This window comes from Chlorella variabilis (genome assembly GCF_000147415.1).
Source record: "Chlorella variabilis unplaced genomic scaffold CHLNCscaffold_16, whole genome shotgun sequence".
In the NCBI taxonomy this organism is placed as follows: Eukaryota; Viridiplantae; Chlorophyta; class Trebouxiophyceae; order Chlorellales; family Chlorellaceae; genus Chlorella; species Chlorella variabilis.
The window spans coordinates 561,674-585,813 of record NW_005435072.1 but is presented as its reverse complement, the minus strand read 5'-3'; the positions used below and the strand labels follow the sequence as shown (position 1 = coordinate 585,813).

Below are 24,140 nucleotides of genomic sequence, written 5' to 3'. Positions count from 1 at the left end.
CTTGCCGTCAGCACCAGCTGCCAGCTCGGTGGGTGCGTTGTAGGCCAGCTGCAGGAAAGGCAGCAGAGCAGCAAAGGAGGACCAGGGGAGTGCGCGGCGTGAGGGAGGGAAGGAGGGATAGATGGAGAGGAGGGCAGCGCCACCTTGGCCGTGCCGCACCCCCCGTGCTTGCTGCGATGCATCCGGTTGCTGCCTGATGCAGAGCACTCTCCAGTTGGTCTGGCGGCATCATTGCACCCCTTGTATCACTCACATGTGTGTACAGCTTCTCCACACCGCTGAAGCCAGTCGCCCGCTCGTGGTGCTCCTTGATCACTCGGGGCAGCTCCTCGAGCGGCACCACGGGGCACCACCGCCACTCTCCGCTGCGCTTGACGCAGCGGCACAGGATGTCCTGACCGCCAGCGCCCTTCAGCACCTGGAAGAACTGCAGCACCTTCTTGCTGTAGTTCTTGGCGCCGCCCTGCACTGCCGCCCCCCCTCCCGCACCCCGCCGCCGCCGGCCTGAGGGCGCCTGCTGGTCGCCCTGCTTGATCCGGATGATGCCCTCTACATCTGACTTAGTGAGAAACACATTCTTGGCGCCGTTTTGGCGCCGTTCTAAGGCATAAAGGATGACAGGTTGGTTCATAATTTTAAATTTGCGGCAGCTGCGGGGTGCGGGAGGGGAGAAATAGAAGCCTTAGAGACTCTGAAAGGCGAAGGAAAGGGAGGGATCGCGGGAGAGAGCGTGCCTGATGAGCCAGACGAATCGGGGGAGGTGCCACATCAGCGGGCAACACATGCACTCCCTTCCTACGCCTGCCCTCTCACCGAAACTCAACCTCTGATCTGAAAACAAATCAGACCTCTCACCTGAATCCAACAAGGCACCCCACCGCATTTTTCTGCTGCTCTGTTGATTCTGCTGTCCCGTTGTTCCTGCATGTCCAGATGCTGCCCTGACCCCGTGCCCAGCCGTGTTGCACTCTGCCGTGTCGCACCCCGCCCTGAGCAGCGCTGCCAACGCGACTGCCAATCCCACTGATGCTTGTAAGACGTGCGCAGCTGCATCATGCTAGTTACACGTGCGCCGAAGCCCAGCCAATCCCCGCAAGAGCGCAAGCCGCCAACAGTTTGGCCAGGGTGTCTGCCAGGCAGGCATCGTAGCGGGAATCCAAGGGCCCGTCTGCCACCTCCAACCCCTCCAGCCAGGCTGTGTAGCTGCCATCCAGGCCGTGCTGCCTGCTCCCCTCCACCAGCAGGCTGCGGTACCGCCGTGTGGGCGGGACGGGGCGGTAGAGCTGCAGCAGTGGGCTGGAAACAAATGCCGCCGCCCTGCATGCCTCGCCGCGATACGTAAACACCGCCAGCTGCACCGCCCGATACCCCACTTCCCTGCCAGCCAGCCGTTGCAAGTCGCCTGGCCGGAGCGTGTGCAGGACGCCGTGGGGCTGCTGCCATGCCGGCCCCGCGCGCAGCGGCGGGGCTGTTGAAGCGGCGCTGCAGTCGGCGGCTGGCCAGGGCAGCCGGCGAAGCTGCCGCTGCAAGTGGAGCGAGGCATAGCCCCCGCGGTGGCTGAAGCTGAGCCACGTGCCGCGGTCGGCCACGACTGCCGCCTCGCTGCTCAAGGAATGCACCCCGCGCTTGGCGAGCACGCTGGCAGCCATGTTGGCACCATACGCAAGGTAGAGGGTGCAGGGCGGTGGGTGTCCGCCGGCGGGAGCGGCTGGCAGCGGCGGCGGTGGCATGGCGGGGTCCGTTTGGCACGCTGCCTGCGATCACGAGAAATGAGAGCGTGCTTAGCTCGAGTTAGCAGCAGGTGTGGGCACCCGAGTGCAGCAAGCCCTAACGCGTGCCGAGCAACAAGCAGCCAAAGGCCTCACCCGCGCCTGAACGAAGTCAGCGACGGCGAATCAAGCTCCAGCGTCACCGCACCTCCGCTGCAAGTCCATATCGGCTCGCCACCAGGCTGGCCGCCCGCTGTGCCCGCTGCGCTCGGCGCGCCACCCTGCTGCAAGCTGGAATGCCCCACGCACCCGGGCTCCAAGTTACAACGGGCCCCAACAAAACAACGGCCGCTCTTTGAACAAGAACCAAGCGCTGGTCAGGACGCAAAGTCAAAGAGGCACACGCTGCGATCGTCTGAGGCGGACACCAGGCGGGAGCCGTCTGGGCGGAACCGCACCGCCCACACTTGGTCGGTGTGCTCGCTGCAGGTCTGCGGGGCGCGGCGGCGGTGGGGGGCGCGGGGTGGGGCCCGGGGCAAGGGTGAGGAGCGCAGCGAGGGATGGGGATGGGGGAGGAGTTTCTCGGCGGGCAGAGGTGGTTGGGGCATCCCGGGCAGCACATCGCAGGAAGCCAGAGCGCGGCGTGCCGGGCTCCTGAACCCAACCCGCCGACGGCTCATCCCCGCCCAGCGCACCCACCGCTCCCCGATTTAGCCAGCGCAGCGCGCAGCCGGCGCCTCACCTGCGCGCACGTTCTCGTCTGCAGGTCCCAAAGCTTGACCTTGCTGTCGCTGCTGCCGGTGGCAAAGGCGGTGCCGTTGGGGTGGGGGCTCACGCTGAGCACCCACGACTCATGCCCTGCAGCCAGCAGCGCGCGGCACGCGGGCGGGGGCATGAGTCTTGGCCAGAGGCTTGCCCACGCCCCAGGAAATGGAGCAGCCGGGCCAGGGCAGCAGCCGCGCGAGCATTCACAGTAGCAGCCCTGGGCAGGGTGCCGCCACTGCCATGCAGCACCCTGCCACTGCCATGCAGCGCCCTGCCCCTGCACGGGTGGCGCTGCCTGCCAGGTGGCCCCTGGCGCTTGCCTGAGAAGGCCTCGATCAGCTCTGCATGCTCGGCGTCATACAGGTGCGCGTTCATGTCGTCACAGGCGGTGATGACCTGCTTGGAGTCTGCTTGTCGGGAGGCAGGGGAGCGGGGTGGACAGGCGGAGAGTGAGGCAGGGAGGCGGGCAAGTGAACATGGACGCAGGGATGCGTCGGCGTGGGCAAAACAGGCAGCAGCGGCGCCGCAGCTGCCCTCCGGTGGAGCTTGGTGGTGAGGCACATGCCCTCGTGTGCTCGGTGGCGGGCTCAGCAGCCCTCCAGCTGCCCGCCGCCTCCTGGCCGCCCCGCAGCCAGCCGCCTGCCCACCTGGAGTGAAGGCCAGGTCGCGCACTGGCCTGAAGTGGCCGCCTAGCGTGTGCAGCAGCTTGCCGGTGGCCGCATCAAACAGCGCCACGGTGCCGTCCATGGCGCCCGCCGCTATCCGCCGCCCGTCTGCATCCGGCGGCGGGGCGGGCGCAGCGGGTGGGCCAGCAGCGCGGGGCGACGGGCTTTCGCGGCTGGGCCGGCCGGGCAAGCACATGCGGAGCAGCAGGCAGCCTGCCCACACCCCTTGCCGTCCCCAAACCAGCAGGCAGCCGCTCCTCTGCTCCCTCCGCCACACACACCTGGGCTGTAGGCCACGCTCAGCACAAACTTCTCCTTCCGCTGCTTGTCTGCAGACTCGGGCATGGCCAGCTGCGCCGCCTGCTCCTTGGCCGCCACATCCAGCACCCGCACCGAGTTGCTGCTGCCGCCGGCCACCGCCAGCAGCAGCTTTTCGGAGGAGGGGGCAAAGGCCAGGCCCCAGGTCTCCGAGGGAGGGATGTTGGTGAACTGGTGCACTGCAGGGCGGGCGGCAGGAAGGGGGGCCAGCGAGCGGGCCAGGCCAATCATTCTTCCATCCGGTGCCAGGGCAGCATTATGGCTCCACAGCTGGAGGACCCGGCCTCCTGCTTCTTGGTGTGGTGCTGCCGACACACATATGGCACGCAGCGCCAGCGCTCATGAACTGCCAATCCCTTTCCCTGCGGAAGGAATCCCAGCCGAGTAGCAGGGCTGCACCTGTGTTGTAGTCGTCCATCCTCCACACCGTCACGTAGCTGTCCAGGCTGCTGGCGGCGCCGTACTGCCCGCTGCTGTCCACGCTCACGCCCAGCACGCCCAGCGACAGGCCCACCTGTGGGAAGCAGGGTGTTGTGGCGCACACAGGCATGAGCTAAAAACTGGGAGGGTGGCAGGCAGGGCTCAGACTGGCAACCGCACTCCACAGTGTGGGCGGCCGCCACTGCCACTCGCCCCAGGCGCCCGCCCGCCCAGCTGCCCCAATTGCGCTTACCAGGTGGTGCTGCTGCTCTAGCGTGTCCCCGACCTCCTGCCACAGCTTCACGCTCTCGTCCACCGAGCCAGTGACGAGCGTGTTGCCCGTGGGGGCCCAGGCTGCCGCCCACACCGAATCATCGTGTGCGCTTTCCTGCTTCTGCAGCAGGCTCAGCCGCATGTTTGGCCGCCGCTGTGGGGTCTGGGAGCGCCAGCGATCGAGCTCGAGAGACGATGGTGCCGCGATCGACGGGCTGCAGGAGTCTGAGTGCGTTCAGCTGGCGATCAGCATGCCACCCTGCCCTTTGAGGAGCGAGGGCGGAAGGGTTGCGGGACATCCCGCCGTACGGCCCTGCCGCCCTCTCGGGACGCCCTAAACCGCCGTGCCGCGTCTTACGATTTGCCAATACAGTTGTTTGTGCTTCCAGACCGCAGTCACAGCAAGGCAGAACCGCATTCCCACCGAACTGATCGAGCCGCATCAGGAAGCAGGCGCCAGGGCCACCCACAGGATCTGTACACTGTGTTACAACTGCGGCAGGGGCGGCGGCGGGGCGCCATGACGTTTGCGGTCAAAATCAAGAAGTGGCATGCCGTCGCTAGCTGGACGTGGAACGCAGGTCAGCGGCCGCCTTGCAGCCTGTTCCTCGGCTGCCTGCCTGGGCCTGGCTGCCTAGCACATCCTCATCAGATATGATTTCACCATATTAGCAGCTGTGACCGGTCGCTGGGGTTTCCTGTGCTTGCACCGCCACCCCCGCGAACCCGCTCCCCTCCCGCGCCGCTGCAGGCGACGATGTGTGCGGCATCTGCCGCATGCCCTTTGACGGCTGCCCGCCCGATGGCAAGTACCCAGGCGACGACAGCCCGGTGGTCTGGGGCATCTGCACCCACGCGTTCCACCTGCAGTGCATCAACAGGCACGGTCAAGTGCTCAGGGGGCATGTGGCACCAGAGGGGTGCCGCATCCGCAGCTTTGGCAGCAGCGCTGCCAGCTGTGATTGATGCGCTCAGGTGTCCTTCTTGCATTTCCTCCTGTGATCCGTCTGTCTCGTGCTCTGCTGGCTGCAGGTGGCTGCAGAGCCAGGCGGAGCAGAAGTGCCCCTTCTGCCGGCGGCAGTGGGAGTTTAAACAAGCCGCCATAGGCGGCGAAGACTCGGATGCCTAACCAATGTTCCACCAGGGGCTGAATCCCTGCGGCCTTATCTGACACTACTTCACTCCTTCAGCAGCCAAGGCTGATGCTTTCAAGCCTCATCTGTCTCTCATGCTCTCCTCCCGCTTTCCTCTGAACCTGCTTGCCATCCCTTCGCTGCTCAGTTCTGCCTTGCATCGCAATTTGCAATGGCGCCTTGTTTTAACAGACAATAACAGGCAAAGGAAAAGAATTGACAGACGCACTGTAGGGGGGGTCACAGGCAAGCAAAATGCAATGTACGAGCACCGACGAGCTAGCAGGCAAAACGCGGAGAAAAAGCGGCTGATGAAGCGCTTCATAGCAGGGAGAATGTACGGATGTTTCATGCAGGGCGCAATGCAATCGGATTGCTTCAGGTTCGAAAAGGGTAGGGGAGTTCAATAATGCCTGGGGGTGCCCGGCCCCAGGGCAGGTGCTGTGCGGTTGGGCTGCTACCGCTTGGCCTCAGGCCGGATGCTGCGCTGCTGCTAAAAGCATGGGGATGGGTGTTGGGCAATAGGAAAAATGGCGACTGTGACGGGTGCCTAGGGCTGCGTACTGCAGCACACCCGTGTGCTGCGATGCGCTCAGCTGGAGTTGTTGAGGCAAGGGAAGTAGCCCTCCGGCTTCAGAGTCAGGTTTGTGTACCTGCAGCCAGGGAGGGCCGCAGCAGCACCGGCACAGGTTAGCAGAGTCGGCAGCACCGCCCAGGACAGGAAGCCGGGAAGCACAGCAGAGAGCAGCTCGGAGGCACAAAAGCAGGGGCCTTGACATGCCAGGCAGGGCAGGTAGGCCAGGTGAGAGCGGCAAGATCTCACGTTGGCCAGAACCTGCAAGAAGCAAGGGGGACAGCAACAAGACCGAGGGCAATGAGCAATGGAGCAGAGAGCATGCATCATGCCGTCCGATGGAGACTGGCGGCAGAGCAGGTGCCGTGCGCTGCCGCTGCGGCAGACGCTTGCTGGCGTTTGCTGCTGCCACGCAGCTGCTGCAGCAGCCAACACTGCCGGCGCTGCTGCTGCAGCGTCGGCTGCGGGCTCCCCTGCAAAGGCTGCTGCTGTCGGCTGCGCCCGCTGCAGCGGCGGCGGCAGCGCTTGGGGCTGCCAGAGGCGGTGCATTACCGGCGTGCTGACTATTGATGCTCAGGCACTGGTGTAGTCAGGTTGGGGTTAGGAGGCATGAGGTTCGTGTACTGAGGCCAGTACCTGTGCAGTCGCAGATGCAGATGCAGGGAGGGTGGTGGGCCAGGGGTGGGCTACGAGTGGTCAGGCGGCAGCACGGCAAGCAGCACAACCACGCAAGCACATGCAGTGGCTCCCTGGCTGTGGATGCACTGTGTGCACAGCAGCAGCTGTCGAGCCCAGCCAGCTGAAAAGCACCATCGCTGCAGCTACAGCCTGTCTGGCTGTCCAGCTGGCAGCTGTGGCCATCTAGCTAAGCTATGCTGCTGGACTGGCAGCTGGGCTAGCGCCTGGCTGGCGGCAGGGGGAAACGATCACTGCTGGCCAGGGCAACCGCCCCACAGAGCCAAACAGGCTGCCCTCAGCGGCAGAAGCGGTGGCAGAAACCGGCCATAGCAGAGAGAGAGAGCATGCAGCATCAGAACCAGCAGTATGGTACTGCTCACATGTGCTTCTGGATGTACCGCCTGAGGTGGTCGTCGCCGCGCGACAACTCCCGCATCTGCAGCAGCCAGAGCCCTCGAAAACATCAAGGAGTGGACAGCAGTAGCAGCTGTGCAACTTGGCAGATGCCCGAGTGAAGGGTGCACCCCAGGCATCAGGCAACCACCAGGCACAAGTGGGTGGGCACACAGGACTGGCAGGCCATACCGCATGGGGGTTGTGCAGGTGGCCCTCCTCCGCCGCCGCCTTCATCGTCTCCAATGCCACATTCAGGGAGATGTCCCTGCAGCAGATGTTTTGGGGGGAGGCGAACGAGGGCAGCGCATTGCTTCGGCTGGGCACAGCTGCGAGCGGAATCCATTCACCCATCCATGACCCCACGGAAGCCGGAGGGTGCAACCCGCCCTGCCTGTCGCTATTTCAAACATATCATCCCTTTCTTTCCTTCCTTCCCAATCAGCCCACCTGATCTTGTTCATGTTGGGATACACCCGCCCAGCAGCCAGCTCCTGTGGAGTGATCATGCTGCAGGCAGGCAGGCAGGCAGGGAGCAGCAGTCAACCACAGGGTGAGAGCGGAGCAGTGCAGGGCTCACTCACAAGCTCGGCACCCCCGCAGCCTGGTGCACAGCCAGCCCTGCACACAGCTTCCCGCAGCCCCCAGCTGCGCAGCCCCCCGCACACAGCTCACTCGGCCAGGCTCTCTGCCGCCGCCATCAGCATGCCGTCTGTGACGATGTTGCCGCGGGCCAGGTAGGCGCCCATGGCGAGGCCGGGGAAGATGTACCTGGGAGGGGGAGGGTTTGGAGGGGAGGAGGAGGAAAGTGGGAGGAGTTGGGAGGAGGAATCAGAAGGATGGGAACATAGATTGGGGAGGACTGATTAGGAGCACAATGCACATGCCAACCTGCTGACACAGGAGGCAGGTTGGGATCCTGCCGTGCGGCAGCCCCCGCGACAGCAGCACCAGCGGCGGCAGCGGCAGCAGCAGGCGCCTCTCACATGTTGTTGGCCTGGCTAGCGGCGCACAGCTTGCCGTTGAGCTGCACGTCGGGCTGGGGGGAGCCCGAGGCAAAAATGGCGCGGCCCTGCAGCAGCCACGTGAGAGGCGGCGCCCAGCAGAGCAGGCACAGGCACACGTCGGCAGGCAGAGAAGACACATGCTGCGGCAGCTCCACAGCTGCAAGGGGAGGACGCTTCCCACTGCCACGGCAGTACCAGCGGCAGGTTGTCAGTACAGCAATGAGGCTGTACGGCAGTACATGTACCTCGCAGTACTTCTGCGCATCCTCGTGCGTGCACTCCATCTTGCTGGTGGGGTTGCTCATGGGCATGATGATGGGGCGCTCGTTGTACTGCGCCATGAGCCTGCGGTACAACAGACCGGCACAGACGACGTCAAACATGCAGCCAAAGAGCCAGCTAATGCGGTCGGGCAAGGGCTCCCAGCCTGTAGGCCCGGCCCAAGGCATCAGCTGCGCTCCAAGGCAGTCGAGCCGCCAGCACCACAGCACCGCCAGCACCGCAGCGCCGCCAGCACCACAGCGCCGCCAGCACCACAACGCCACACTCGCTCACTTGAGCACGTCAGGAGTGAAGAGGCGGCCCGCGCCGGCCAGGCCGATGAGGGCGGTGGGCTTCACGCGGCGCACCACCTCCAGGAATGGCTCGCCCTCTGCAGGCACAGGCAGGGTGATACAAGTAGATACAAGTAGGGGAGGTGACGCCGGAGCAGGCAGGGGTGAGTGATGACTGCCGTAGAGGCAGCGAGGCAGGTCCAGGGGGCGGGCACATGGCTGCGTGTGCTGGATGGCTGCTGCCTGGCCTCACCCGGGCTGTCATCCTTGCGGGCAAAGGGCCGGACGTGTGGCTCAAGGTTGGGACGCTGCACCCGCCAGCCAAGCAGGCGCGGCACAAGAGCGACAGGTCAGCAGGGGCGCCAAGTCGCAGCAGGGGGAGCACGGCTGGCCAGCTGCCGCCATGCGCTGGGGCAGCAGCTTCTGCAGCCGCGCTAGCACGCCCTCGAGCGTCTGATCGTGTTTACTCTGTGCTGCGGGCCTGTCCAGCAAGCCCACGGCGCCTCCCCACAGCTGCCGGCCTGTCTGCCCTGCCCACCTTGTGTGTGATGTGACCGTGATGGTCCAGCACGTGGAAGCGGCTGGAAGCCTCCTCGGGGGACAGACCCTGCTTCACCATGCCTGCAGGGGGAGGCGGTGGGGAGAGTGTGAGGCAGGCGAGCAGGAGAGAGGAGCGCGTCCAGTACTGTGCTCAGGTAAGTCCCTCCTGCTTGATCCCTCCCAAGACCTGCTGCCACCCACCCCCACCCCCACCCCCACCCACCCTGCGCAATCATGGACACCACTCCCATGCCTGCCGACCCCGCGCCGAGCACCACAAACTTCTGGTCCGCCAGCGCTGCACGGGAAGAAAGCAAGCAAGGAAGGACCAGTCAACGGCTGTGCAGGGCGCAGGGAGCAGAACCGTAGAGCAGAAGCGGGCCAGGCAGGTCGGGCGCAGGATGCTTCGGCCAGGCGGCGTACCCGACGGCGGCTTGCCGGCCACCGCCATCGCGCCGTACAGGCCGCCCACCGCCGTGGCGGCAGTGCCCTGCAGCACAACGGGCCGGGCGGGCAGCGCACGGCTGGATGCCCAGGGCAGATGCAAGAGCAAGAGCGCAAGCCAGGGAGTTCTCTCGCTGCCACGGCGCCTGCTCCTCCCGGGGAAGCCAAATGCCCTCCTGCCTGCCCGCAGACCGCTGCCCACCTGGACCTGCACAGAGGAGAGGCGGGAGAAAGGGACGGTGGTGACGAGGGACAGGCAGGGAAGCGCAGCACAGCAGCCCAGGGCAGACACCCGCCCCGGCGGCAGCTGCCAAGCGCGAGCCCCTGCAGCAGCAGCCGCAGCAGCAGGCCGAGCAGCCCGCGCTCACGTCATCGTTGAACACGCAGTGGCTGTAGCGGTACCGCTCCAGCAGCGGGGCGGCGTGCTCGATGTTGAAGTCCTCAAACTGTGCGGGGCAGGCGGGGGCAGGGAGGCGGGGGGTTGGGGCACGGGAGCAGCAGACAGGCGCGTGGGGTGGCGTGCAGGGGCGGAATGCGCGAGGAGGTGCGCAGACCACCGGGTGCGCTGTGCTCCTGCTCAGCACTGCCCCGACGCCCAGGCCAGCAGGCCCAGCAGGCCCAGCAGGCCAGCAGGCCCAGCAGGCCCAGCAGGCCAGCAGGCCCCACCTGCAGCACCGCCTTGGGCCAGCGGCCCATCACCGCGTGCACAAACTCGTCGATGATCTCGTAGTAAGAGTCGCCGTGCAGGCGGGGCTGCTTGAGGCCCATGTACCTGCGGGGGGCCACACCCACACCCTCGTTCTGAACTAGCCGGCTCCACTTCACGAGGCCCGGAGGCCGCCCTGGCCGGCAAAGGCAGCGCCCAGCCAAGAGGAGCGGCCCTGCTGCGCCCCCGCCCCCCTCACCCCCCGGCCTCCCCACACACACCCCAGGCCAGGCGCCCTCACCAGGGCTCGTTGCGCAGCAGCTCGTTGTTGGTGCCCACATCGATGACGCAGGGCAGCACGCGGCCCGGGTTGAAGCCGCCGGCTGCGGGCGGAAAGGCGGGGGCAGGTCGACCGGGAGGCGGCGCAGCCAGGCAGGCGGGTGGGCAGCAGGCCAGTTGGTTGTGCCAACAGGCGAGCAGCATGCGCCGGCAGCGCCTCGCCCTGCAAGCCTTCCACTCCTGCACTCCTGCAGTCATGCTGGCGCCCCAGCACCCCGCCCACCTCCAACATACAGGTCCAGCTTGCCCACGGGGATGCCCAGGCCATTGGCACCGAGGTCGCCTGCAGCCGCCAACACACCAAGCAACATTGGGCCAGGGTTGGGGCAGGGCAAATCCACAAGGCAGCAGCCAGCGAGCAATGGCGTCCCTCCAGCCTCAGGCTGCCCAACCACGCCCCGCTGGTCCATGCTTAACCGCCACCCCATCCTCGCCACACACGCCATCGCCATGCTGCCACCGGGCAGCGGCCGCAGCAGCCGACACCCACAGCAGCCCGGCCTCCTCCTGCTCACCCAGTCCCAGGATGCGGGAGCCGTCGGTCACGACGATGGCATCCACATTCTCGTGGGGCCAATTCCAAACCATGGACGCCTGCAGGCAGCGGGAAGGGGGCAGACACAGGCAGGCAGGGCAGGCTTGGGTGGCAGGCGGTGGGCCGGCACCAGCCGGTGGGACGGTGGGCACCTGGGCAGAAGCACCGGGCGGGTTTGTCGTAGACGGCTGCTGCGAGGCAGGCCAGGACCACCACTCCAGCAGGTGCCACGCGTGCCCATGCCCGCCACCCACCATCTCTCCTCGGTCGTTTGCGCTGAAGTACATGCCACGCGGGCGGCGGTACAGTTTGTGGTAGTTCATGCATGCCCAGCCCACGGTGGGGGCTGCAGCCAGGGCAGGAGCAGAAGGCAGGCACAGGGTTATTGGGCAGCGGCACATACTGTGGCGACCAGGCCCTGCCCCGCTGCAGACTCGGTTTGCCCCTGCCCCGACAGGCTGCCAGCTGCCCCGCCAACCCTCCCCTGAGCACGCATGCATGCATGCATGCCGGCTGCGGATGGCCCACACAAGCACACACCCAGGCCGACATTGTGCTCATATCACTCGACCGATAATGGCGCCATCTCCCCCACAAAACCATCTCCCCATACAAATGTGCACCCACACCCACACCCAGCCCCCGCGCTCACTGATGGGCGCCACCTCCCAACACACCCACCCACCGCACACACAAGCCTATACAGTACGCAGTCATACTGTGCTCACTATAGATGATGGGCGCCATCTCCACGAAGTTCTCGCACAGCAGGCGGTAAAAGAGCGTCTCGTTGCGGTCCTGCGCGGGTGGGAGGGGTGGGTGGAAGGCGGGAGGCAGTGGCCAAGGGCAATACACAACAACAGGATGCGGATGGGTGGGGGGGGGGAGGCACGGGCCAGCATGCGCGTGTGCATATGTGTGTGTGTGTGGCTCCAGCCTTGACACCCGAATTGAAACCCGAAGCACGCATGTCTAACCCAGCGCTGCCCACCCACCCGCCCAACCAACCACAGGCACAGACACAGCCCCCACCTGCAGCTCCTGCAGGTACAGCCACTTGCGGGTGTGCTCGTGCGTCACGCCGCCGCTCTCAATCTGCGGGGCGGCCAGGGCAGGGGACACGTGTGGCGTGAGCAGGCCGCCGCGGCCGGCGGGCGCCCGCTTAAGCTCCGGGCAGCCACCAGCGGTGCGATCTGAGTTGCGGGCGGCACAGCACACCGTGCCCCTGCCTCCCCAGCCTCCCAGCAGTCACTACTAGCCTACAGCCCTCTACACACCCACACCACACACCACACACACCTGCGAGGGGTCTATGTAGTCCTGGCCGTGCCAGTAGCGGTCCATGGCCCGCGCTTTCTGCCAGGCAGGCGGGGGCAGGCGGGCAGAAAAGGCAATAAGCAACACGCAGCACTGGGAGCGGGAGTGAGGGAGGCAGCAGGGTGAGCGCGCCATCTGCAGCAGCAGCAGCAGCAGCAGCAGCAGCAGCAGCAGCAGCGGCAGTGCGGCTCCTGGCGCAGGCGTGCCAGGCGGCGTGCGCGGCCGTGCAAGGCCCGCTCCCCTTGGGCCGCCCTGGACCGCCGCTCCCTTCCACGCAAGCCTACCCCACACCCATGGCCCCCCGTTTTCCCCCTCCTCACCACACGCGCCCCACACGCAAGGCGCCTGCCCCACCTGCTGCTCCATGGACAGCACACGGGGCGGCAGCAGGCCGCGCAGGCCAAGCCGCTCCCGCTCCACCAGCGGGTGCGCTGTGCCCTTATTGAACACGGGGTCGTGTAGCACGTCCACGCCGCGAGACCGAGCCACAGAGATGTCCAGAGTCTCCTTGGTCTCGTCTGCAGGGCGCGGCGAGGCAAGGGAGGAGGTGGGAGGCGCGGCGGCAGCCATTGGTGGGAAGGCGCGCGCCGCCATGCGCGGCGGCGGCAGCGCCCGGGGCGGCAGCCGCGGGTGACGAATGGGCGGGGAGGAGGGCTGGAAGGCCAGGCACTCACATGGGAAGGAGGCGGTGTCTGAGTAGGGCCTGCAGGCGGCGGGACAGGACACAAGGGGGAGGAGCGGCGGCGGCGTGAGCGGCGGCATGGCAGCGGCGGCGGCAGGAGGTCCAGGGGGCCCACCCCCAGGAGCGCGCCCAGCGCGGTGGCCACCTGCCCAGACCCGAGACCATGAGTTTGGGGGCGAGCTATATGCATGCGGGGCATAGGGTTGGTGCCCGCACCTGCACACCAAGCCCTCCAAACCGACAATGTTGGTGCCCGCCAGGGTGAGCCTGCCGCGGCCTAGCACCCTCCGGGCGGCCCTCTGCGCCTGCAGCATTGCCTAGGGTCCCCTGATCACGGCCGGGCGTCAGCCCTGTTTTGTTGGAACCGGAAGGGAGGGGCAGGCAAGGGCCGGGGCGCGGATTACCGTGTGTCAGCAGAGCAGGAGATGATCTGAGGTGCGTGGGACCCAAACCAATGTTTGGCGTGCACGTAGGCCCTGCCACGGGGGCTGAGTGCGGTCCATGCCGCTCTAGACCTCCAAGGAGCTCCCCCGATCGGCCCGAACAATTGAGGACTGAAAATGCTCACGTGAGGCGTGGGGGGAGTGCCATGCCGTCCAAGCGCCTCTCCCCGCGCGCGGAAATGGCCAGCGTGCCTGCGAGCATCAGGGCTTTGGGCGGCCCCCAATCAGCTGTTCGGTGTAGATCAGACTGCCTGCATTGCTTGGGGTTTGCTGGAGAGCCTGCTTCTCTCCTATTTTATGCGTGTCAGCAGCAGCGCAGCCCCCGCCTCAGCTCTCTTGTCCATTGTATCGGCAGCACATCGGCACACCCTCCAGCCGGTGCCCGCGCCTGCACAGCGGGCCCCACCGGGCCCGCTGCCTCCACCGCCTCTCACCGCCAGTTCCGCCGCTGCCGCCGGACGACAGCGAATCAAGGCCATGGCGAGCTTCCAGCCACGGTCAATGGACACCCACACGGCCAAGGGCCAGCGCACTGTAGCGGCGGCCGCCGAGAGGTGAGCCAACAGAGCGCTGGGGCCTGCAAACGCCAACCCCTTGCGCGCAGTGCCGGCATTCCCGCCGATGATGCGCTGCTGCCCGCCTCCGCCGAGATGAGATCCCTGCTGCTTGTGTCCCTGCACCACCACTCGCCCCCAGGAACAAGGAGCCCATCCTGGCGGTGCTGCAAGAGTTCCTGGGCAGCGCCGGGGAGGGGCTGGTGCTGGAGGTGGCGTCCGGCACCGGCCAGCACACGGCGCACTTCTCCTGCGGCCTGCCGCGGCTCACCTTCCAGCCCACAGAGTACGCTGCAGAGAGCGTGCCCAGGTGCGGCTGCAGCTTGGGGAAAGTGCGTGGGTGGTAGATGTGGTGGCGGGGCGCTGGGCAGGAGTGCGGGCCGCTGGCACCCGGTTTTCACACAGCCGGCGGTACCCATGTCAGTGCTGCACTTCTTCTCACCTCACCGCCACTCCGCCCGCCCCCCATAATTACTGTAGCATCACGGCATGGACCAAGGGCCTGCCCAATGTGCTGCCGCCGATGCTGCTGGATGCTTCGGCGCCTGACAGCTGGGGCCTCGAGGCGGGCTCCTGCCGCGCCGTTTTCGCCGCCAACCTGTGCGCCCGCTGCCCCCTCTGCCTGCTGCCAGCGGCCCCTGTGTGGTGGCGATGACGCGGAGGCAGGGCTGTACCGTTTCTTCCTGCCGCCCTGCCGCTGTTAAGTTCTCCTTCCAAGCTGCTTGCTCCCTGCTTGTGCTGCTTGGCTCCCCAACCGCTTGCTTGTACTGAGTGGGCCCGCAGGTGCCACATCAGCCCCTGGGCTGCCACGCTGGGGCTACTGGCAGGCGCGGGGCGCGTGCTGCAGCCGGGCGGCGAGCTCTTCCTGTACGGACCCTTTAGCGTGGACGGCTCCCCCACCACTGACAGCAACAAGCAGTTTGACCAGAGCCTGCGGGCCAGGAACCCCGAGTGGGGGTACCGAGATGTGGCTGACGTGGCGGCAGCGGCCGCCGCAGCGGGCATGCAGCTGGTGGAGCGGCGGGCCATGCCTGCCAACAACTTCATGCTGGTGTTCCGGAGGCAGGAGGGGGAGACAGTAGGCAGCACTTAGGACTCAGCCGAGCAGCTCAACCTTGTGCTGCCTGTTTCCTGCTGTGCCCATTGCCCCTCCCGCTTGCCTACTGGATCAGTGTTTACAACAGCATGGGGTTCATCCGTTGGAACGAAATGGGCGCACCAGCAAGGCAAGGCGTTGGCACGCAACAGGCAGGAAGGAACAGGGCAGAATCAATCGGTGGCACACAGCATGGCTTCTCGACCGGCAAGGGGTGGCGTCAAGGGTGGCCATGAAAGCGACCTCCAAGCAGCATTTCTCACCGTAGTATGTGGCATGTTTAGGAAGGGCAGGCAGCACAGCTAGTATTCAAATACTCGTTGGTGCGTGGGAAACACAAACATCAATGGCAGGCCACTGCGGCGGCCTAGCCAACGGCGCCGTCAACGGCAAAAATGGGAGCGTTCTGCTGTGCAGAGGCATTATCGTGCAGGGCGCATGGTGCGTGCTGCATGCTCGAGGAAGATAAAAAATAGCATGCTCGTGCAGCAAGGCAGCTGCTGCACGCATGGGAGACGTCTGACCGGCAGGGAGGAATAAAGCAGGTTGAAATTGCAAGGAAGAACACACACTCATGCAATGCATGCAAGGGGGCACACAACACGGGACGGCACACACACGCAACGCGCTGAATTAAATCCATTGTTCACTCAGCACTGGGAAGTTCCACAGCGCCACCAGGCAGCTGGTCGGTGCAGTGTAGGGCAGGGTCAGGGTATGGTGCAGAAGAACAGCGCCAGGGAGCGGCTCGCAGCAGGGCGTGGATGGGAGCAGGGGAGCGATGATATTGGCTTAAGAAACAGGGAACATGGGGAAGAATGATGGGGAAGCTGCTCTCCACAGTTGCAGCAAGAGGGTGGCGGAGGCGGGACAAGTGAGGGGGGAGAGGGGGAGGGCTTGCAGGCACCAGCATAGGTTATGTGTCGTGCGGTGCAGCAAGAGGGCACACATGCGTCGGCATAATGTGGGTGGGACAGGCAAGCAATGGCGCCACGTCGGCGTGGGTGGGGAGTCACCGGGGCGGCGAGGATCGATCTGCTATCGCCGGCGACAGGCTGCCCGCCGGCTGCGGCGACCCAGGGAGCAGCTGAGCCACGGCGGCCGCCACCACGGCAGGGTGCAGCATGCCCGCCGCGGCGTGCGGCAGCGGGACCGCAGCCGCGGAGCTCACTCGGCTCAGGCCCGAGGCGCCAGGCGCCCCGCTGGCGCTCACCGCCATGCCGGTGTTGGGCGTGGGCGGCGCCGAGCCGGGGCCGGCACCATCCGAGTCGCTGCCTGAGCCGTGGCCCCCAGATGTGGCCTGGTAGTTCCACAGTGCAGCGGGCACCTGCAGCTTGTCGTACAAGCGCTGCGCACCCGAGACGGCCGCCGCCAGCTCAGCCGTGTTCTGCAGGCACGCAGTGTGAGGCGGCGGGGACTGAGCGCCACGCTATGGCAGGCCCAGGCACCTCCCGCACGGCCCTTCATGCAAAGAAATACAACCGATGCGTGGACCTTTGGCCCGAAGCTCGCCTGCGCGCCGTATCCGGTGAGGAGGCTGAGGGCGCTGGGCCAGTAGGGGGATAGGCCGCGCGAGCGACGGTCGACGAGGAGCACCGCGGCCGCCACCACTGCAGGGCGGCGACAAGGACGGCAAGGAGGGCCCGCTCAGCGCCAAGCAACTCACAATGCTCCTGTCACTGCATCCATCCTGCCTGCTGCTGGCGGGAAGCCAGCATCCAGCAGCTGCGCAGCCCATTGGCAGGCAGGCAGGCAGGCAGGCAGGCGCCACTGGGAGGGCGCGCAGCGGCAGCGGCGGCCAAGGAACCGACCAAATCCAAACAGTTCTCAGCGCACCCGAGGGCCGGTAGTTGAGGAACTCGCTGTCGGCCAGCGTCTCGTGCAGGAGGCGGAAGGGGCTGCGGCTGCCCGCGCTCTGCGGCAGGCGACCACGGCGGCGGCGGCGGGTCGGCTGGCGGCGCGGCCGGCCTGGCCTGACGCCACCGCTGCAGGCCCTGGGCAGCTGGAGGCGGCCGAGGCGGCACGCAGTCCTGCGCCACAAACCCCATGCCCAGTCTGCCCCTACCCACCTTTTCTGCGGTAGGGCTGATGTCTCCCCCGATCCGCTCCAGGTAAAGCTTCAGGCAGCGCAGCGCTGCAGGCAGAGGGTGTGGGAGGGTGGGGGGCGGTGGATGTCTGCCTGTGCCTCACGGATACAGTAGGCTCTGGCCACCTACTCCCCTCTCCTGCCACCCCACCCACACCCACACCCGCCCGCATGCACACACAGACGCACACACACCACCACCACCACCACAGCCCACCTGAGATGGAGGCTGTGTCGTTGCCGAGGGCCGCCAGCACGCTCGCCTGCATCTGCCCCAGCAGCTCTGGCAGGACGCCTATCACCTGCGCCACATCCGCCTGTGCACAAGCAGAGAGGCCCGGCAACACGCGTGCCTGGCATGGGTGCGTGCTTGGCTGGCGGGTGGGCCGCAGGTGAGTGGGGCCGCGACTCTGCCTGCCAGCCAGCCAGCCAGCCACGACTCCCCGCGCCAACGACCTGCCCGCCCCCAGCTGTGCCAGGTGCGTCGCCCCACGCCCCAGCCCAGCTCACCAGCGCCGGCAGGTGCGCGTCTGGCAGGCCCGCCTGCTCTGCCGCCACCACCAGGCAGGCGGCCATGGTGACCCCCAGCAGGCCGTCTGCCACCTTGAGTGGGATGGACATGGCGCGGTCCAGCAGCAGTACTGCATCGTACACCGTCTCATCTGCGGTACAGCAGGGGTGGAGAGCAGGCAGGCGCGCGCACGTGTGAGAGGGTGTGGATGCCGGGAGCGTGGTGGGGCAGGGAGGGCATTTAAAGAATGCATTCTGATCACAAAAAAAGACATGGGGCAGGGGCGGCCGGCGGCGGCGACGCGCACCTGGCAGCGCCAGCTGCGCCCCCATGCTGCAGGCCACCGCGATCAGCTCCGCGCGCTTCTGCAGGTAGCTGAAGCTCATGACCTGGCGTGGAGGGGGCGGGGGTAGGGCGGGGATGGGGGGCGGGCAGGATGGCGGCATGATGAGGCACGGCGGACAAGGGATGCATGCATCGCCAGACAATCGCCGCACACACTCCCTCGTACAGCACCCTCACACACACCACCAAAGCACCACACCACACACACCACCAGGCCATGACACCCACACGCACAGCCCACCTGCAGGTTGAGGCAGTGCGTCTCCTCAAAGAACTTGACGGTCTGGAAGGCCTCCGCCACCCTGCGGTACGAGCGGTACCAGGCAGTACATCAGTGCATTGGACACACAGGTCCGGCGCCGCGCGCAGGCTGCCTCGTGCCACTCCACCGCAGCCAGGCAAATGCCTGCCCACGCAACACAACAACAATGCCAGGGGCGGCCGCGAGGCGTTTCCGGCTGGCTGCCTGAGTCTGATGCACGACGCCCAACTGCGGCGCCTGCTGACCTGGCCTCCGTGGCAAGCTCCGCCTCCAGCTCAGCGTCTGCCTCCCTGCTGCCGGCGGGCCGCGTGAGGCCCGCCACGGCCACCGCCGCCGCCGCGGCGGCCGCCGCGGCGGCGGACGGCGGGGGTGACGAGCCGGGTTCCGCAGGCGGCGAGCCGACGGGGCTGCCGCCGTCGTCGCTGCCGCAGGGCCGCGCTCCGGCCGCCTCGGCCGCCGCGCCTTGCGCCGCTGGCGCCGCCTGCGGGGCGGCCCCGAGCCCCGCGGCGGCCGCGGGGATGACGGCGGCGAGCACCGCGGCGCCGTCTGCCGCCAGCCACTCCGCCACCAGCTTCCCGGCAGCTTCCAGGCGGCCGACGTGGGGCGTGGAGTCCGGGGCCTCCTCAAAGGGCGACCGCAGGCTGCGCAGCAGGGCGCCCACGGTCTCCTTGATGATGCTGTGCGGCGCATCCTTGCTCTTGCCCTTGCCTGCAGCGGCGCGGCGGGGGAGAGCAAGGGCACAAGAGACGAGCGCGCGTGCCGTCGGCGTGTGCGTGGTTGGGAGATGGGAAGGGCCGCGGCAGAGGGTGCCATGCCAGCAGGTGCGTGCCGAAGGGCAGGAGGGGCACTCCGGGGCGGAAGCATGCGGCAGGCAAGGGAGGGCGGCGGCGCCGCGCACCTGCGATGATGCAGATCTTGTCGGGGAGCGCCTCCGGGCCCTCCGCCTGCAGCTTGGCGCTGCACGAAGAGGGGCAGGGGCGGGGGTGGGAGGCGGCGGCGCCGCGGGTGAGGATGTGCCTGATCATGCGTGCTGCAAGAGCATGGCACCCAGGCGGGGGCGGGGCAGGCTGGCGGATGGACCAGCAGCGTCGGCGTCGGCGTCGGCGGCGGCGGCGGCACTCACAGCAGGTCGTGCAGCCAGCAGTGCAGGCTGAGCAGGGCCACCCCCGGCGTGGTGGAGTGCAGGTTGAGCTCCAGGCTGCCGCCGGCGGCGTGGCTGTGGCAGCGGATGAGGCCCTCGGCCGAGGCCTGCCGGAAGAGGCTGGCCGCCTTGCGCTGCGCCCACCCCACCCCCGTCTCCCACAGAACGTCGATGATGGTGTTGTAAACGATAGAGTCGGGGGCGCAGGGCCGAGCGCGTATCATCTCCTCAAACGCCTGCGGGAGGCGGGAGTGTGTGTGTGGGTAGTGGGGTAGCGGGCAGGCGGCGGAAAGTGGGTGGGGACGGCGCCCGGCGGCAGGAGAGGCGCCGCGCCTGCCTGGCGGCGCGACGAGGCGCAGCAGCGGCGGCGGCGCGCCGGCGGCGCGGGCATGCTCACCGCCAGTGCACGCCGCCACTGCCCGCCGCGCTCGTAGGCCTGGATGAGGGCGGTATAGGAGACGACGTCTGGGCGGCAGCCCTGGCGCTGCATCTGCTCAAACACCTCAGCCGCCTTCTCCCACTGAGCGCCTGCACGCGCGCGGCGAGCACAACGGCAGCGGCGCAGGGAGGGCCATGAGCCACAGGTGGGGCGTGCCCACGGTCGGATAGCCCTCGCCTGGCCGCTTGGTCGACCCCAGAGGGCTGCTGCGCAGGCAGGCGGGCGCCCCGGCACTGCCAGGGCCCCCGGCGGCGCCGCCCTGCACCGCCGGCGGCGCCGCAGCAGCCAGCACGGCGGGCAGGCGGCCCGCGGCGGCGGCGGCGCCCACCCTGTGCGCAGGCTGTGATTAGAGAGTTGTAAGAAATGACGTTGGGCACGCATCCCTCGCCCCGCATCTCCTCAAACAGCTGCACAGAGGGGCAGAGGGGGGGAGAAGGCAGGGGTGGATGAGGCAGGGAAGGGGAGAGGAGAGAGGGAAGAGGTCGTACCAGCAGGGGACGGGAGAAAAACAGCACGAAGCGCAGTCCAGGCTGCGCCGCTGGCGTGCAAACACGGCACTCAAGCACCGTGCTGCGCACACAGCAGCGCCATACAGAACAGGCGGCGATGCAGCGGGGCGGTACAAGCGATACGAGCGGCACATATGCGCGGGCAGGCCTGCGGCACCTGCAGCGCCAGCTTCCACTCCCCCGCCTTCTCGCAGGCGGAGATGAGGGAGGAGTAGGTGATGACGCTGCGCTCGCAGCCCTGCAGGCAGGACCGCGCACACAAGGGTCAGCCGTGGGCACGGGCTGACAGCCACAGCCTTCAGCATGCCACGCGGACAGCCAGCCCGCCTGCCCTCGGCACAAACCTGCCTTGCCTTGCCTCCTGTCCCAGCCCCAGCTCTCTGGCAACTGCCGCACTCCCACCACACCACACGTCACACACCTTCCCAACCACACGCCACACACCACTCTCCCTCCCCCCCACATGCCACACCAAACCACACGCCCCATCGCTCCCGCCACCCCCTCCCCCACCTTCTGCACCATCTCCTTGAACACCGCCAGCACCTTGGGCAGGTCGCCGCCCTTGCTGTGCGCGGAGATGAGCGCCTGCAGGGGCGCGGGCAGGCAGGCAGGCAGGCAGGCACGTCAGGCAGGCGGGCAGGCAGGCACACGCGTCAGGCAGGCAGGCGGGCCGTCGGGGAGCCGCTGTCAGGCGAGAGGCAGGCAGGCAGGCAGGCAGGCAGGCCGTAGGGGAGCCGCTGTCAGCGAGAGGCTGGCAAGCAAGGCACCAGCCACTCCCCGCGCTGCCTCCACCCCCAAACACGCGCCGCCGCTCACGTTGTAGGTGGTGGTGTTGGGCGGGTGGGAGCTGGCGGCCATCTGCTCATACACCCGCAAGGCCTCCTGCGGGAAGGGCAGGTGTGGGGGGCAGGTGTGGTGCGGGTCAGGGGCCAAGCACGCCATCAGCATTGAGGCAAACAAAAAAATACCAACACAAAAAGAGGTAGGCATGTGTGTGTGGGGAGGAGGGGCGCTTGCTGCGAGGCAGGGAGGCGGGCGGGCACGCGTGCGCCCAGGTGGCGGCAGCTGATGCGTGCTTCGCGCGCTGGCGGCCCGGCTCGCCGCCGCGGCTCGCCTGCCACTGGTTGGATGTGTTGCAGGCGATCATGAGGGTGTTGAAGGTGCGGGTGACGGGCTGGATGCGCTCGCGCTTCATCTGCTCCAGAACTGCAGGCCGGGAGAGGGACGTTCTTAGCAAGCATGCGGCTCGCCGGGTGTTGTTGGTGGTGGTGCACGCTGTGGTGGTGCGTGTGGTGGTGGTGTGCGCAGTGTGTGTGTGTGTGTGTGTGGTCAGGGCGTGAAGAGGGCGCAGGGAGAGGAAGGCAGGCAGGACGTCCTGGCAACGGCACAGCGGAGGGGAGCAGGCGGCGCGATGCACCAGCTGGCCGCCTGCCCAGCCCGCCTCACCCGCCAGCGCCTCTTCCCACTGCCCGCTCTTGCCGTACACGTCGATGAGGGTGTTGTAAGTCACCACATTGGCGGGGCAGCCCTGCATGCGTGCAGGTGCACAGGCTGGGCAGCAGGTGGCAGCGGGGAGCCGCGGCTGTGCCGCCGCGAGGCGCGCTGCGCCGGCCGCTCCGGTCTGCTGCGCCTTCATGCCAACCACCCACCCTTATAACAAGCTCAAGCAACAAAAAGAAGTGCTGCCCTGCTGGCTGCTGCCCTGTCCCACAAGCCGCCGCGGGCGGCTCACCGCGGCCTGCATGTCGCGGTACACATCCAGGGCCAGCTTGTACTGCCCGCACTTGATGCACACATTCATGAGGGCGGAGAAGGTGTGCACGTTGCGCTCGATCCCTCGGTCACGCATCTCCTGTCGGGGGGCAGGTGGGCAGGCGCGCGCGTGTGTGTGTGTGTGTGTGTGGTGGGGCTCGGGGTGGGTGGGAGGGCGTGCGGGTGTAGGGTAGGGGAGGCAGGCAGGCATGCGTAGGCATGCGTGAATGCGTGAATGCGCTTGGCTGGCCGCTAGCATGGGCCAATGGGCAGGACCAGCATTGCGGGGAACCCCAAACTCGCATCAATCTCGCATCAGATTCAAGCGCACGCGGCTCCCCACCACGCCGCCACCTGCCCCACCACCCCTCCGCCCCGCGCTCCCGCTCTCTATAACCCCAGCCGGCCCCCCCCCAGCCCCGGCCGGCCCCCGCACCTCCGCCAGCGCCATGGCGCGCCCCAGGTCCTGCTGCGCCACGCAGTTGCTGATCATGGAGGTGAAGGTGAACTCATCCAGCAGCGGGGCCAGCGGGGAGCCGGGCCCCAGGCGGCGCAGCAGGTCGAAGAGCTGCGCGCCGCGGTGCGGCAGCCCGCCCTTGCCCAGGTCCTTGATGACCATGGCCAGCCCGCGGCTGTCCAGGCCGTGCAGCAGCTGCAGGGGGCGGCGGGGAGAGGAGGCGCGCGGCGGGCTGGAGGGTGGGGAGAGGCGGCGGGGAGAGGCGCGAGGCGGCGAGGCGGCCCCGCCGGGCAGGCTGTGCGCGGGGCGGAGCGGGGCAATCCAGGCTCCCGAGCTCAGCCGGGGGAGCCTACTGCAGGGCTGCCCTGCCAGGGGAGAACACCATGGCAGGCGGCACGCGCAGCAGCACCGCACCTGCAGCACCCCTTCATCCAGCGGCACCTCCGGCGGCAGGCGCTTGATGCGCAGCAGGAGGTCATGCGTGCCGGCCTCGCCGCCGCCCATGGCGTGGCCGCCGTGGGCGCCGCGGCCGCGCCTGCCGCGGCCGCCCCGCGCCTGCCCGCGCGCGCCGCCGCCGTCTCGGTACCCGCCGCCGCGGCCCTGGGCGCCGCCGCGGCCGCCCCTGCACCGCGCAGGCCGGCGCCAGTTGGGCAGGCTAACGCGTCAGGGGAAATGCAGAATGACGACACCTGCCATCATGCTGTGGGCTGTGGACACCTGCCGCACATGCCCCAGCGCGTTGCCAGCCTCGCGTGACCCGCCAACTGCCAGCCAAAATATGGCATCCACGCAGCGCCCGGCTCGCCCCACTCTCACCGTGCGGGCCCGCTGCCGCCGTAGGCCGGGTGCCGCCTGTCCAGCTGGTCTTGTATCTGCATGCCTCCCCAGCCGCGCGGCGGCGCCGCATCTGGCGGCAGCGCCATTAGCATGCGGTGCATTGCCAGAAAGGGCTGCCCCGGGTCGCCGCCGGCGCCGTGGCCTCCCAGCGGGCCCGCCATGCCTGCCGCCTGCATGGCCGGCGGCAGGGGGCCGTAGAAGGAGATGCCGCCGGCCGCAGGGTGCGGCGGCGGCGGCGGGTAGCCGGTGCTCAGCTGGAACTGCGCAAACTGGGCGGGCAGCCACTGCTGGTAGCCGGCGTGCTGCGCGTAGTAGCCGGCGTGCTGCTGCTGGTCAGGCTGCAGTCCGTTGTGGGGGTGGTGCGCTGCTGCAACAGCCCCTCCGCTTGCTCCGCCGCCGCCGCCGCCGCCCGGCTGTTGCTGGTGGTGGTGGTGAGGCTGTTGCTGGTGCCGGCTGTCTATGGAGGGGCCACCAATACCTCCTCCGCCAGCACCGAACATTGCGCCCAGCTAGCTAGCCGTTTGCGCACAGCATGCCAACCCTTGATTGTTGTCGGCACGATGAGGTGACTGCCGCCCACCCAGAGGCTTTGCACGGCCTGTCGGTGGGATTGGAGTGCCTGCGCTGCCTTGTTTGTGGGTTGATGACGAGTTCAAATCCCAACGCCACGGCGTGGAAGGGGCAGTTTTGCGGAAGGGGCACCCGCTACGAAC

At 67.6% G+C, this 24,140-nt stretch overlaps 5 protein-coding genes across 5 annotated transcripts; 2 read left to right on the top strand and 3 right to left on the bottom strand.

Annotated features, from left to right (window-relative positions):
* Positions 1-2,086: 2,086 nt before the first annotated feature.
* Positions 2,087-4,292, bottom strand: CHLNCDRAFT_36331 (hypothetical protein; the record flags this gene model as incomplete). The annotated part of the gene is made up of 7 exons (XM_005845703.1): positions 2,087-2,200; positions 2,452-2,567; positions 2,795-2,881; positions 3,122-3,247; positions 3,421-3,636; positions 3,857-3,971; positions 4,131-4,292. 7 exons carry the CDS (start codon positions 4,290-4,292, stop codon positions 2,087-2,089), a joined length of 936 nt encoding a protein of 311 aa, XP_005845765.1.
* Positions 4,293-4,571: 279 nt separating this feature from the next.
* On the top strand, positions 4,572-5,483 carry CHLNCDRAFT_59731 (hypothetical protein). Its single transcript, XM_005845813.1, has 3 exons — positions 4,572-4,731; positions 4,902-5,031; positions 5,183-5,483. The coding sequence occupies exons 1-3, from the start codon at positions 4,671-4,673 to the stop codon at positions 5,277-5,279; spliced, it is 288 nt and encodes a 95-aa protein (XP_005845875.1). The 5' UTR covers positions 4,572-4,670; the 3' UTR covers positions 5,280-5,483.
* Positions 5,484-5,875: 392 nt separating this feature from the next.
* Positions 5,876-13,306, bottom strand: CHLNCDRAFT_136414 (hypothetical protein; the record flags this gene model as incomplete). The annotated part of the gene is made up of 24 exons (XM_005845702.1): positions 5,876-5,936; positions 6,916-6,971; positions 7,121-7,196; positions 7,379-7,438; positions 7,604-7,699; positions 7,915-8,000; positions 8,181-8,280; positions 8,491-8,587; positions 8,743-8,797; positions 9,028-9,110; positions 9,253-9,327; positions 9,453-9,519; positions 9,842-9,919; positions 10,140-10,245; positions 10,421-10,502; positions 10,682-10,741; positions 10,974-11,052; positions 11,248-11,339; positions 11,722-11,791; positions 12,026-12,088; positions 12,293-12,349; positions 12,665-12,828; positions 12,985-13,013; positions 13,209-13,306. 24 exons carry the CDS (start codon positions 13,304-13,306, stop codon positions 5,876-5,878), a joined length of 1,890 nt encoding a protein of 629 aa, XP_005845764.1.
* Positions 13,307-13,912: 606 nt separating this feature from the next.
* CHLNCDRAFT_53568 (hypothetical protein) lies at positions 13,913-15,082 on the top strand (the record flags this gene model as incomplete). Its single annotated transcript, XM_005845812.1, has 4 exons — positions 13,913-13,989; positions 14,132-14,299; positions 14,470-14,589; positions 14,773-15,082. 4 exons carry the CDS (start codon positions 13,913-13,915, stop codon positions 15,080-15,082), a joined length of 675 nt encoding a protein of 224 aa, XP_005845874.1.
* Positions 15,083-15,150: 68 nt separating this feature from the next.
* CHLNCDRAFT_58444 (hypothetical protein) lies at positions 15,151-23,927 on the bottom strand (the record flags this gene model as incomplete). The annotated part of the gene is made up of 23 exons (XM_005845701.1): positions 15,151-15,915; positions 16,299-16,472; positions 16,580-16,695; positions 16,922-17,000; positions 17,155-17,219; positions 17,389-17,488; positions 17,682-17,833; positions 17,990-18,071; positions 18,269-18,329; positions 18,535-18,997; positions 19,188-19,246; positions 19,413-19,666; positions 19,828-19,958; positions 20,198-20,276; positions 20,536-20,616; positions 20,892-20,966; positions 21,198-21,263; positions 21,496-21,587; positions 21,828-21,909; positions 22,114-22,233; positions 22,570-22,785; positions 23,005-23,212; positions 23,407-23,927. The coding sequence occupies 23 exons, from the start codon at positions 23,925-23,927 to the stop codon at positions 15,796-15,798; spliced, it is 3,396 nt and encodes a 1,131-aa protein (XP_005845763.1). The 3' UTR covers positions 15,151-15,795.
* Between the last annotated feature and the right edge of the window lie 213 nt (positions 23,928-24,140).

Bases quoted from the DNA above. Each gene is read 5' to 3' on its own strand.
- CHLNCDRAFT_59731 (XM_005845813.1), top strand. From the start codon at position 4,671: ATGACGTTTGCGGTCAAAATCAAGAAGTGGCATGCCGTCGCTAGCTGG. The intron at 4,732-4,901 runs GTCAGCGGCCGC...GCGCCGCTGCAG, and splicing joins TAGCTGGACGTGGAACGCAG to GCGACGATGTGTGCGGCATC. The intron at 5,032-5,182 runs GCACGGTCAAGT...TGCTGGCTGCAG, and splicing joins CACCTGCAGTGCATCAACAG to GTGGCTGCAGAGCCAGGCGG.